General features: G+C 43.6%; 1 protein-coding gene across 1 annotated transcript in view; it reads left to right on the top strand.

Moving 5' to 3' along the window:
• LARGE1 (LARGE xylosyl- and glucuronyltransferase 1) overlaps positions 1 to 12,865 on the top strand; it is a 387,690-nt gene that overhangs the window by 147,892 nt on the left and 226,933 nt on the right. Inside the window, exon 5 of the mRNA XM_023527353.1 lies at positions 11,947 to 12,118. Within this exon, the coding sequence (XP_023383121.1) occupies positions 11,947 to 12,118 (172 nt within the window). The remainder of the gene's footprint in view (positions 1 to 11,946; positions 12,119 to 12,865) is intronic.

Below are 12,865 nucleotides of genomic sequence, written 5' to 3'. Positions count from 1 at the left end.
CACTCAGGTTGTTTCCAGATCTTAGCTATTGCAATGAATATATGGCTGCAGATAACTTTTCAAATTAGCGTTTTCATATTCTTCAGATAAATACCCAGACGTGGGATTGCTGGATCACTTGGTAGTTCTGTTCTTAATTTTTTGAGGAACCTCCGTACTGTTTTTCATAGTGGCTGTAACTTCTGATCATTATCAAACCAGAACCGGCAGCAATGCCAAGCCCCAGCACTGGGCATCCATAGTTACTTTTTCTGGGGTGGGTTCATTAATGGGTCCAGGTGATTCTAATGTGCAGCCAGCGCTGGACCTTAGCTCCAGCCTGGAGGGGACACCCAGACTGCATTTGGCATTTGCTCTGGGCCCTCGACAGCATTGCTCATATAAAATCTCAGCGTCAGGCTGAGCTTTTCCTTGGCACGCTCTTAAGGTACTAAGAAACAGAAATTAAGAATTCATTCTCACAATCTTTTTGGATCTAGACTTATCTTTCAAGCTTCCTTTTCTGCTTTTTATTTTGTGTTATTAACAGCTTTCTTAGTAGAATGTTACTGGCCACTTTTACTCCTATAAATGTTGGAGAAACGTTTGTACTGAGAAGACATGTGACTCTTTCCTAGTTGCACTGATGCTCACTGTGTTGGAGTGTTCATTTGTGCTAAAAACATGAGCTTGATATAATAGTCACCTTACCTTCCCCGATTTTACTGCCTATTTCCAGGTGCAATTAGTTGCTCCGTTTCAAGAATTCTAGTAAGACTGTGTGTAGCTCTCACTGCCTAATGATCATTTAAATGTCTTAGATGAGCCCATTTCCAAAATGATTAAGATTTTTGAAATGAAGCAAATCTGATTTTCAGTCCCACTTCCTATAATTCTGTAAGATGGTGCCATTTTCTTGATGTCTGCTTTGTAGGGTTATCGTGTGACTTAAAAGTTAATATTTGTGAATTTCTTGTTGTGTCTGTTACATAGTGAGCATTCAACAAATGTGATATTGTTATTAATATAATTATACTCTTTCTCTTTCAACTGGTCTCCTAAGAAACAAGAACATTTCACATTTGCTGCTGTTTCCTTAGCATCTAGTTCAGAGTTTGGCACACACGATGAATGTTTCGATAAATGAGTCACTTTTAGAATTAGGTGATTTTTTTTTTTTTGAGGGGGGGATTTAGAGTGTTAGGAATTCCTTTGATCAGAGACTAAATCCCCAAGGGGAAGTAAAGGCTTAACGGGATTATCTTGTACCATTCACCATCTTCCATACAGTACTTTCTAAGAGTGACATTCTTTTCCTGACTGCATTCTCCTTCGTGATGAATTCTAAATCTAGACAAGTTAGATAGCTATCCTCAGCACCTGGTTTCCTTGACAACCCTTCATATAAATAGTAAGGCCTGTTATGGGGAAGGGGGATGTGAATGTCAATAAAACCACAGCGTAAGTCATCTGAAACAAGGCGTCAAGTTTAAAATATTTGAAATTACAATTAAGGCCTTTGATTGATGTTTGTTAGATATATTACAAGAGCTAAGTAGAACCATCATCTTTTCAGGGGTGACCAGTGAAGAGGGTCATTTTGGCTGTTAGCCATCAGGAAAAATTAATTCCGACTGTCATTGGCAAAGTTTTCCTCTGGATCTCTTTACTACACCAGGAGAGTTTCGCCTTCCATGTTTTGTGAAAGGAAACAGTTTCTAAACCAACCAGAAATTAATTAAGTGGCACCTCGGCTCGTCCTCCTTAACCCTCTTTATCTGCTTGAGGTTTCCCTCCCACGTGTTTAGAGTTAAACTGACCTACAAGGGTGGATTTCTGAAGCTGGGAACAGAGCGTGTCACAGGCAAGCAAGCACTTGCCCTCCAAAAGATTGCAAAGCCCTCTGAACACGAAAAGCCCCTCATTAATGCAGAGCAGCGTGGTGCCTCCATAACTGCAGGAGGAGGATGCCCTTTAGATGGTCCCAGCAAAGGAGGTGAGGGAAGTGCAAAAGACGGAGTGGGGGTGAGGGGCGAGAATGGGCAACGCGCTCCCCACATCTCCAGGTTGGCCCGAGAGCAGATCACTGTAGTGTGTTCTGATTGAACTGCCTTCTGATTAAATTCAGGAAGATGGGAAGAACATCTTTCAACAGATGCTAATAACTAGATTCAGTTTTTGGTTTATTTGTGTATTTTTGCATACTTCTCTGTTTTGTGGCTGATTTGGTGTTGTATAATCCTGCAGAGCAGAGTTTCTCAACTTTTTTAAAAAAATTATTATCATCCTACCTCCAGGAGCTTTTTTTGATATATATTTTTTCTAATAGTACTTTCCAATAGTACCCCCCCAACATTTTAATAACAAATCATAGTAATATTCAAGATTTTTTTAGTCCCAGTAGAAGCAATTTTTGCCCTCTTTCGAATGCATGCTGAAGAGTAAATTTATAATAACAGGGAAATAAGAGTTTTATTTTTTTTTTTTCCTTGCATTTACTAGAAAAATGTCTCCATTCTTGGCACTTTGGGCAGGAGTTCAGTGTGTATACATGTGTGCACCTGTTACTTTTAGCTGGTTAAGCTGGGTTCCCCTAACTCCGAGTCCTGTGTTCTCTAGGTCACAGTCTTGCCCCTAGGTCATCCATAATATTTTTCTGGGCTCTCATATGAAGACAGCAGATAAATACATTATGTTATATACATTGATAAAATATCATTCATCTAACTAAGAACTAGAACAGTATCACCAAAGCCACCTGTATGTCTTTCCCATCATCCCACCCCTTCCAATCCCTATTAAGAGGAACCATTATCTTGAACGCTGTAATAACGCTTTTTGGAATTATTTGTCATTATATCTCCCCAAACTGTACTATAATTCTCTCAAAGTAGTCATCTGGTGTGTGAATGAGTGAACAAATGATGAATGAAGCAGGTTCACTAATATATCTTTATCACAAGGAAAAGTTCTCAGCAAGCATTGCTTGTATATGTATACTATTCTGCTTTTCCAAAACTCTTCATCGAGTGCCTCTCTGTGTCAGACACAGAGCTAAGTATACATACACACATACTGCACTCTGTTCTAAGAAGAATCACAGCTTCTAAAAATATTAAGTCCAGGCTAAGTAGGAGCTAATGCAATTTTCTCCTCAGTGCATTGAAAAATCTATTAAGAAGGCAGCTATAATTTAGGAAATTTAACCACTGTAACAGTCCAGTTCACAAATCAGAACTCCCAGTGCTTCGAAATACTTCATTTCATACCATAAAGTACCGAGGGATGTTCAGGCAATCCATAAATGCCCCAATGACCAATCCCCCCAAGCTTCACAAAGCTAAAAAGGGGATGCTTCTTGCCAGGCACGAGGGAGGAAGGGGTTTTGTTGCCGTCGATGAGAGGAGGCACGTGTCTGTAGATGCATGACCTCATTCCTCGGGGTTCACTGCAACTTCGTCGTCATCCTAGAATTAATGTTGTTTGTGGAAGGTGGTTTTTCGGTAGGTTTCTGAATAATGAGCCTGTCAGGTGGAAGCCAGCTATCTTATTTTAGGCAGGGTTTGTACGTTCATTGCTGCTTGGTGTAGGTCACTATCACCCGTAAAGATCAGCTCGGGGACCCTTACAAGGTGTCCTTCCAAGTTTCCATTATGGGAAGATGTGAAATATGTAAGTCAGCTCTCCTGTGGATACTGGCTCTTAGAATTTCAGAGTAGCTGACCTAGAGCTGCTTTTTCTGAAATGGGATTTCCAAGTTTAAAAAGAAGGACAGCCAGGAAAACCTTCTTGGCTTCACAGTTATAAACCGCCCATGAGGTATCGGGTTATCTGAAATACTCTTGATCTTCCTTCAGCACTCTCTTTTATTAACTTTAAGAAAGATCTTTCCCTTCGCATCCAATCATGTCAAGTTCAGGGGGGGCACTTAAGTTTGGAGCCATCTTGTGTTGTTTCTGAACAGAAAGCTTGTTGGTGATGCAGTGACAAGGATTCAGCCAACAAGACCTGGAGACGTACAGTGCTTTCTGTATGTCCTAACTTATTGCTTCTTCGAGTGCAGTCTGGGGACACCTGCTTTGGGGTTCCCTGGGGTGCTGATTAACGATACAGATTTCTGGGCCTGCCCCACGCCTGATGAGTCAGCACCTCTGGATGTGAGCCCGGGTATCTGTCTTTTCTGCAGGTACCCTCCAAGGTTCTGATGCCTCTCGTTGGCCTTCCGTTCATCTTTTTCTGCACGGGTCACTAGAGTGTGTCCCAAAACTCAGACTATGTCTATTTGCTAATGAAAACCTGTCTCTTTCCACTCTCTCTATGATACTGTACAGTGCTCTTTAGTGTGGCATCCCACAGTCTCCACTGTTTGACCCTTTCCTGCCTTCCATATCCTCTTCCATCACTTCTCTCTCTCTCTCTCTCTCTCTCTCTCTCTCTCTCTCTCTCTCACACACACACACACACACACACACACACACACACACGGCTGCTTATTTATATCGCTGTGTCTTAAATGATGCTAATACCTCCCCTTTCCTCCGGGTATTTGAGAAACTCAGTTTTCAACACCAAATGTCAGGCTCGTCCCTGCCAGACGTCTGTCTCTCAGTGATGACTCTCCCTCCCTTCTTAACACTGCCTTTTAACTGCCTTTCTACTAGACTGCTGCCGTCCGCATACCTGGAATTGATCGTGATCCAGTTCATGTAGTCAGTACGTACAGATGTGGGGGCTAGTTTCCAAAACGGCTCCCAGGACTCCCCATCCCCCAAGCACTCACAGCCTTGTCTAGTCCCTTCCTACCTTGACCTGTATAACCAATAAGACATTGAGGAAGTGGCGCCATGTGACTTCGGAGGCCAACTCATGAAAGACATCCCAGCTTCTGTCCTGCTTGCTCTCGGGTCATTCCCTCTGGAAGAAGTCTGCTACCGTGTTGTAAAGACATTTAAGCAACCCTGTGGGGTGGTTCACGTGGCAAGGAACTGAGGCTCCCAAACAGCCATCCATCAACTGCCAGGCGTGTAGAGTGAGCCATCTTAGAAGCAGAGATCTGAACGTTCAACTGATGTTTTGACTGCAAGCTCATGGAAATTCCAGAAACCGTGTGAGATAATAAATAGTTTGTGCCATTTTAAGCTGCCATGTTTGGAGGGTACTCGTTATGCAGCGATGGATAATAAACACCCACTGGGCCATAGACTCCTCGAGAGCATCAGCCATGTTTTATTTATCATGGACTCTGGTCTCAAGCTTCTCTCCAGCGTCTGGCCCATATCAAGCATTCCATAAATGCTTATTTAAATGATTCCAACTGAGCTAAACTGGAGTTTGTCTTTGCTGGCAAGGTTAAATACAGAGGCAGATGATTTATCTAACCGATACCAATCTCATCTTTTCCGTTGCTGTAAACGTCGTGAGAAATAGCATTAACAATTAACAGTAGCCAATGCTTCCATATCGCACTGGAGTATGAGCCCTAAGTAGGCCCAGTTTGCAGATGAGAAGGATTAAGGTATGTAGAGTTTACTTAGTCACTCAAAGTGACCTAGCCTAGTGAGAGGTGGAGCCAGGATTTGAACCCAGGTGGACTCCAGGGTGCGTGATGCCCTTAACTAATTTAAAAGCTAATATTGAACCCTTACCGTGTGACAAGCGCTGTGCCAGGTACCTTCGTCCTCCTGCCTCTTTTAATGCTTTTCCAAACCTCATGCAATATGTGTTATTTTCTCTATTTAATCGGTGAGGAGATGGAGGCTCAGGGAGATGAGCTCGCCAGTTCAGAGGGGGTGGAATCCTGCCAGTCGGAGTCCCGAGCTTGGGCTCCTTCCATGCTCCCCACTCTGTGATCCCTCTTCCAGAATCCCCCCCATTCTGAGCTCCTCACCCTCCATTTCTCAACAAATATGTGCTGAACATGCAGGTCGGTTGCCAAGACGACCACTCAGAAACAACATGAAAAGCAAATGACTTTTCATAGCTTCTGCAGCTTAGGAGGATTTCTTTTTTTTTTTTTTTTTTTTGAATTTTTTAAAAAAATGCGTCAAGGTGATTTGTAATCTAGAGGAAAAAATGTTGACATGGGTAAGGAAACTAATTCGGACAATAAATATTTCCACGATAACGGAGGAAAGCTTGCAGACTACAAACAAAAGAACTCCCTAGGAAGGGCGTGGGGTACGCTGCTATGATCCCTATTTTACGGATGAGAAAATTAAGGCCCAGAGACTCGGAAGCCAGGAATGCCCACTCCAGTGCCTTTGTACCTAATTGCCATGAAAAGCCGGTGAATGAAGATTTGGCTGAGTGGAAGCAAGGGCTCGGTCAAGGCTGTACAGTAATGCAGAGGAGCGAAGAGCACATCGGACTGGGCCAGGGGCAGTGGAAGGGGCAGAAAAAGAGAAACGTCATTTCAGAGGAGAGTTTCTAGGGGACTGGAAGCTGGGCCGAGGAAAAGGACTCAGTCCCCACCCCAAACTTCAGGTACCGGGAGAACAACATGTGACCTTTAGCCCAGTAGGCAGAGGTTTAAGTCAGCCCAGAAAAAGCTCTTCACACAGTGCCCGACACCCCATAAGCAAGCGGTTAGCGCTAGACGGTATTTTCTATTGGTACCATTACTGGGCATTCCAGTGCCTCCTGAAAATAACCTCTTTAAATAGAAATGGGCACCATGACCTCATAAAACTGGCCCCTTCTTCATTCTTCCCCTTCCTCTCAAAGGTCAGAAACCTGGCGTCGTCACTGAGACATCAGTTTCCCTCACGCCCAGTGGTTTAAGCAGTCACCTTTGGCTCTGTGTCCTCTGTCCAAGCCTGTGCTTCCAAACTCGTGTCTGTCACTGCCCTGGTCAGATTTCCTGAGTCGCTTCCCTGTGGATGAACCCACCAGCATCAGATGAACCGTAGAATCGCTTGCAGCGCTTCACAGAAACCTCCATCTTGCCAGGAGCTGGCTACTCTGGCAAGACGAGTGTCCCCTTGAGACCATCTCTCAGCCACCCCCTTTCAGCCGGAACCCTTAAAACCTGCAGTCGGAGACGCTCCTTGGTGTAAGTGCATTAGGTGCTTTTCTTTAGCACGATTGCATTTTTGCTAATTAAATCTTAGAACATGCTGCTTAGAATTATTAACAGCCATTACAAGGATAATATGTCCATTAAAATAAGCCTAACTTTCATTTTTATGATCGTTTTAATTACATGATCCCTCCGGCGTGTTTATAACGATAAAGAATGTAGCTAGAATATCGCTGTCAGGTGCTGGTGTCTCCGCGGGGTCCTCTGGGGTCAGCCTGCGTGATGCCCTCCAGGTGTTCTCAGCTTGCCTCTGGGGACGGTCTTCTCTCTACTGACTCCATGATTTTGTGTCCCTGGTTGGACTGAGGTTTATCGTGGGCTGGGAGTGAGATTAATATCAGTGTAGACTGTAGCAAGAGACTTAATAAGCAAAAGGTTGCATGAGTTACCAGTCCCACCCGCTCTTCTCCCTTCTAAAACCAAAGATGCGCTGTCCAATTGAGAAATCCACCGGAGGAGGCTTTGAGTTTCCCAGTGGAGCTCAGCTTGCGATTTTGTTAAAATTTAACGTGGAGGTATCGGAAAAGGGGATGGGCGACTCACTTCCCCTGACAGAACCATCTCCATTCCCAGCCTTCCTTGTACTGTGAAAGGGACCATAGTTTCTGGCCTTTATCGAGTTCAGACACTTGAATCATCTGAGCCTCCGCGGTGTGGACAGATGGTCACTGGGAGAAGAGGAGTGGGCCCCGCACTAGGCTGGATGCTTCACAGTCTTCCTAGCGATAATTGTGAAGAGAGGGTTATGAGCCCCCATTTTGCAGGTGAGAAAACTCTAAGGCTCGTAGAAGTTCAATGACTTGGCGAGGGCACGCAAATTATTAGAAGTAGAACTGGTACCGGAATCCCAGGCTTTGGGGCTCAACAAGCCACGCCTCTTCCGTTGTACGGGACTGACCCTGGACATCAGCCATGACGGATGTGCCTGCCACTAGTTGGCAGAAAAGGTCAGAGGTAGCATTCGAACCCAGGCCCGGCTAACCCGGCAGTCACACACACTCATCACACACTTTTATGAATAATGACTGTTGTTACCACTGTAAAAATGACATCGTCCCTGCCTCAGGGAGTTCCAGCCCAGATTTGGAGTGGGACATGGGAAATTAGACACAGCGTGACAGCATGCTATGCAGGAGGAAGGGACACAGCGTGGTCTGGAGCCCCCGCCCAGCCCGGGGCGGTGGGAGGATGGTGCCTTCTAAATGGAGACTGGAAAGAAGCTCAGGGTTGAAGGTGGAGGCGGGGATGTTATATGCTACTTCTAAGAGAATGAGCTATTTATAATAATCGGCTTCTCACCCCACGTTCCTCACTCCCGTAGATTCCTTAGTTTTCTTTCTGGGGTTTTCTTTCCGCGTACAAACTCATTTGAATGCTTCTGTTACCTCTAATTGAACACTCCGACTTAATTGATTAGGTATTAAGTCGGGGACTTGGCGACATTCAGGCCCGGGCTCATGTTGAGAGTAATTTATGCCCATCGTCCTACTGTTCTACGGTGTATCCGCGTGCCTCACATGTGTGTTAAAAATAAATCCAGGAGTCGGGGCAATCTAATTAGATGGTTTAACCCAGGGCGCTGGTGTTCAGTCCTCACCAAGCTCGCCTGCTTTGATGGAAACCAAAATAGATGAATAAGTTAATCAAAGGTCTGATGAAATAGCAGGGCTCTGCGGCATGAACCGACGATTGCTAAGCTTCAGTTCAGGCAGACTCTCAGGGGAGAGGAGCAGCCACGCTGAGTGCCAAAGGCTGGGCCGTTCAGGAGGAAGTCTGATGAAGCCTGCTGGAGGGAAGTTCCCGCGGAGGCCTCGGGTGGGTGACGGCTAGTGGGGAAGCTTCCTCCAAAGGAAGGAAAACGTGCTTTGGGGAAGGAACGCAGACCTTCCCCTGGCTGATGCTAACTATAGTTTCGCATCTTTCTTGCTGTGGAATGGTAGACAGAACACTTACCTTCCTGAGCCGTTCATCCATTCATCTGTCTGCCCCCGCCCCATGCACCCACCCATGCCATAGATCTATCTGTATTGTGCATCCATAGCGTATAAGGCATTGTGCTCTGATCTTGTCACCATAAGTTGAATTTAATGACTGCTGGTTGGGTTAGGTTAGCCCCTCCCTTCCCCACCCTGCTTTGTGCCCCCTGAGGCTGATGCATCAGGGCCAAATCTCTGAGCTCACTTTCCCTGTGGCTTCCATGTGGGTTTGTTCAGAGAGACGCCCTGGCAGGGAGCAGCAGGTAGGAGGAGACAGAGGCTGAGATCTCTCTCCCTCTTCCATCCTGTGGGATTGACACAGAAAGGCCCTGTCCCGCTACCAAAGGTCACTGCTCTTGCCAGGCGGCTTTCTCTCTAAATTCCAGCAGCTCCTGGCATTGGCCCCTCAGGCCTTGGGTGGTAAGGACCCCCCACTCTTCCTCTCCCCAGGTGCTGCAAGGCCCTTGTTACTGCCCCTCAGTTCTGCATCCACTTCAGTAAATATCCCTTTATTATTACCTTTCACTCGGATCATCCAGTTGGAGTGTGCTGTCCCCACCCGCACCCTGATATGATACAGTAAGCACTTAGAAGTAACTGACTTTTATAAATGGCAGAAGCTCAGAAAGACTGAGAAAATTTGTTCAAGGTGACATGGCAATTAAGTGAAAAGGCCGGAATCGGAATCCAGGTGTGCCTGACTCCAGAACTCAAAGTTTCGTGCTCCACTGTCTCCCAGAGATGCCATTCTCAACAGGAAGTAGTTAAAGAGGCATGGCTACCTGAATACTTAAAACGAGGAGGGGGAGTCAGGAAGCAGGCGGGGGCTTCTGTTACTAAGAGTTTGTGTACCAAGCCCTGGAGCCCTTTAATCTCCTTCGATTTTTACACCAACCATGCGATATAGGCAACATCTCCGTTTGACAGGTAAAGAGACTGAGGCTTAGAGAAAACACCTTTTATGGGGCCGGAGTCCAGATTTTAACCTCTGCCTCTTTCTTCCCTCCTCCATGCTGCCCAGGTACAAGGTGACAGGGACCACAGGCATAGATGTGAATATTCTTTTTCTTGAGATTGACACGTGGTGAAAAGTTCAGTCCATCTGTCTTGTCTGTTTGTTTCTGGTCAAAATTGTACTCATGCAAAAGACCATTATAAAACCGAGAATAAGGAACAGCTAAAATGATATTTTCAAATACAGTGAAAATGGAAGCATAACACGGAGTGGGTTTGGGAGATGGAATGGGTCTGGTGAGTTATCACGGGGGGCCCTTTCTCATAGCTTTTCTAAATCAGGTTCTGTGTTCCTACTCTCACCAGATCTTGATATGTGAAAAAAAAAAACTGTGACGTTTAGGTTTTTTTTTTTTTTTTATAACAGTAGTAATTGTTCATTTAAAAGAATTGAAAAGTGTAGGTTAGCTAAATGTCCATGTACGTATACATACGTATATACATATCTACCTGAGAAAGGGGGAGGGGGAGGGAGAGGGAGAGGGACACCCATCATCCCAAAATGCACAGTGGTCACCATTAATAATTTGATGCCAAGCTTCCATGTCTTCTTTCTCTGCATAAATTCGTGTGGATGCGTTTTCATGTTGTTCGATTATACGTAGGGTTATTAAACCCAAGCAATTTTAAAACTTGCTTTTTTTCTTTTAACATATGCAAGTTAGAACATCTTCATCTCCACTGTAGATTGTATAGTGTGCTATCAAATTATCACATGCCACTGTAGTGGGAATTTTTATTTGATTATTAAAAAGATACCATGTTTTAATTAACTGTTCATTTTGGGGGCATTTGGGTTGTTTCTGTTTACCTTTATAACATGGTGAGAAACATTTTTCAGACTAACGCTTTGGTTTCTCATTTTTAAATTTGACTAATCTTTTTTTTAGAGGTGTCCTCAGAATGGAATTATAAAACAAAAGCGATGAATATTTTGTGGAATCTCAATGAGGTGGCCACATTTTCCATGAAAGAGTTCCATTACGAGTGTTAACCATGAAAATATGAAGTGTGCTTTGGCTTACGTGCAAACTCCCTGTGACAGCAAGGATGGGGCCCCCAGCTACCGTGACCTTCACGTGTCACCCATACCTTTGAAAGCTTTCCCTACACTGATGTTATGTATTATTTTTAGCCTTGACTTTGGGCACCAGATGGGCACAGAGATGTGTGACTTGCTTTTGACTCTACCCACCTGTGGGACATTTGTTCCATTACAGCATGTAAGGATTTCAGCGATGGCACTCCGTGGGCTCATTTCATCCTTCCGTGTGTCTCTCTGTGTCTCTTGTTACCCAGTGAAGAGTGTTGCATAGAATATGACCAGGTCCTCCTCTTGTATTTTTATCTGAGAACCAGAAGGCAGCAATGCTGATTGATTCAATTATGGCTTTAAAAAATAAATAAACGTAAGATTTAATGATACCACTAAGTAGTAATCTTTAACGACACAGGAACTGAATATGATTTAAAGAACTATATCTACCTAGATACAATTAGGTACTGTTTACCAAAAAAAAAAAAAAATTCTGATTCAGTTTTTGTACTTTTATTTCTTCTTTTGTATGTATTCTTATTTTCTCCAATGAGCCTATACAATTTCTGTAATAACGAAATGACATTTTTAAAGATCTGAGCATAGTATTTGCATGTAATAGTTATTTGATAAACATTGCTTTTGCTCTCCCTTGATTCAGATACATTTTTCTCCCTAAAAAACTTCACAAGCCAAACTGCAAATTACATGAACAAATCTTTAAGAAAATATTCATTTATTCAGCAAATTTTTATTGAATACTTTTTATGTACCAGGCACTATCGATAATGTTTGTGCAAAAAATTAATGCAATGGTTTTTTTTTTTTCTTTTTCTACTTCCTCTCTCTTCTGCTCTGTCTAGTCTGAAGTTTCCTGGATCCCCAACAAACATTACTCTGGGATTTACGGTCTGATGAAGCTCGTCCTCACCAAGACTCTTCCTGCCAACCTGGAGAGGGTCATCGTCCTTGACACAGACATCACCTTTGCAACCGACATTGCGGAGCTGTGGGCCGTGTTCCACAAGTTCAAAGGTAATTGGAGCCTACTTTTTTCCTCGTACTTTTAAAGGTGTCATCATGCCAAGGATAGTGGATTATATATATATTTTTTAAATGAGAGGTCAACTCCAAATGAGTTCATATTAATGAAATGACTAAGGAATTACAAAGACGATTGAGTATCAACTCTACTGGCGTCTGAAACATGTTAAACTGGAATTTGCATTTCTTTAGTAAATGAAGAGACAATTATGGTCCATGTTCATAGGAAGGAGCCAATGTAGGATGCTTTGTAAGAGGTAAATATCAAATATGTATATTTTGTATGCGGATAGTTGAGTGTTGACTGATAGGTTTTTTCTTTTATCAGATGATACTTTGACGAGAAAGCCTGTGAGGCGGTGGTGATGGGTGTTATTATAGAGTGTTTGGAAATGTTCTTATGGCTTTTGCTTTCATTCACATTGTGGTTTATCATTGTAAAGGGGTCTATAAGTTTGGCTTTACGAGACATTCCTTCTAGTCTGGTGAGTTTCTTCTTAGCTATTATTGTAGCTCTTGCCACTGCCTCAAAGTATATAAGAGTACATGGTGGGAAATTGTTGAGCCCAGTAGGTGTACTTAACTCTGAGCAAAGGGAAGGGTTAGTATAAATCTCCGGCTGTCATTTTAACACCCCTCTCCCAGATGTCGTCCTTAAAATTGAAATATTTTTAAAATTCTTCTGTATGTCAGACAAATACAATGAGAGACAAAGTTGGCAGTACAATTTTCTCCTCC

This window comes from Pteropus vampyrus, unplaced genomic scaffold (genome assembly GCF_000151845.1).
Source record: "Pteropus vampyrus isolate Shadow unplaced genomic scaffold, Pvam_2.0 Scaffold16, whole genome shotgun sequence".
Taxonomy (NCBI): domain Eukaryota; kingdom Metazoa; phylum Chordata; class Mammalia; order Chiroptera; family Pteropodidae; genus Pteropus; species Pteropus vampyrus.
Note: the sequence above shows the minus strand (reverse complement) of the source record. Positions and strands in the feature narration are given on the sequence as shown.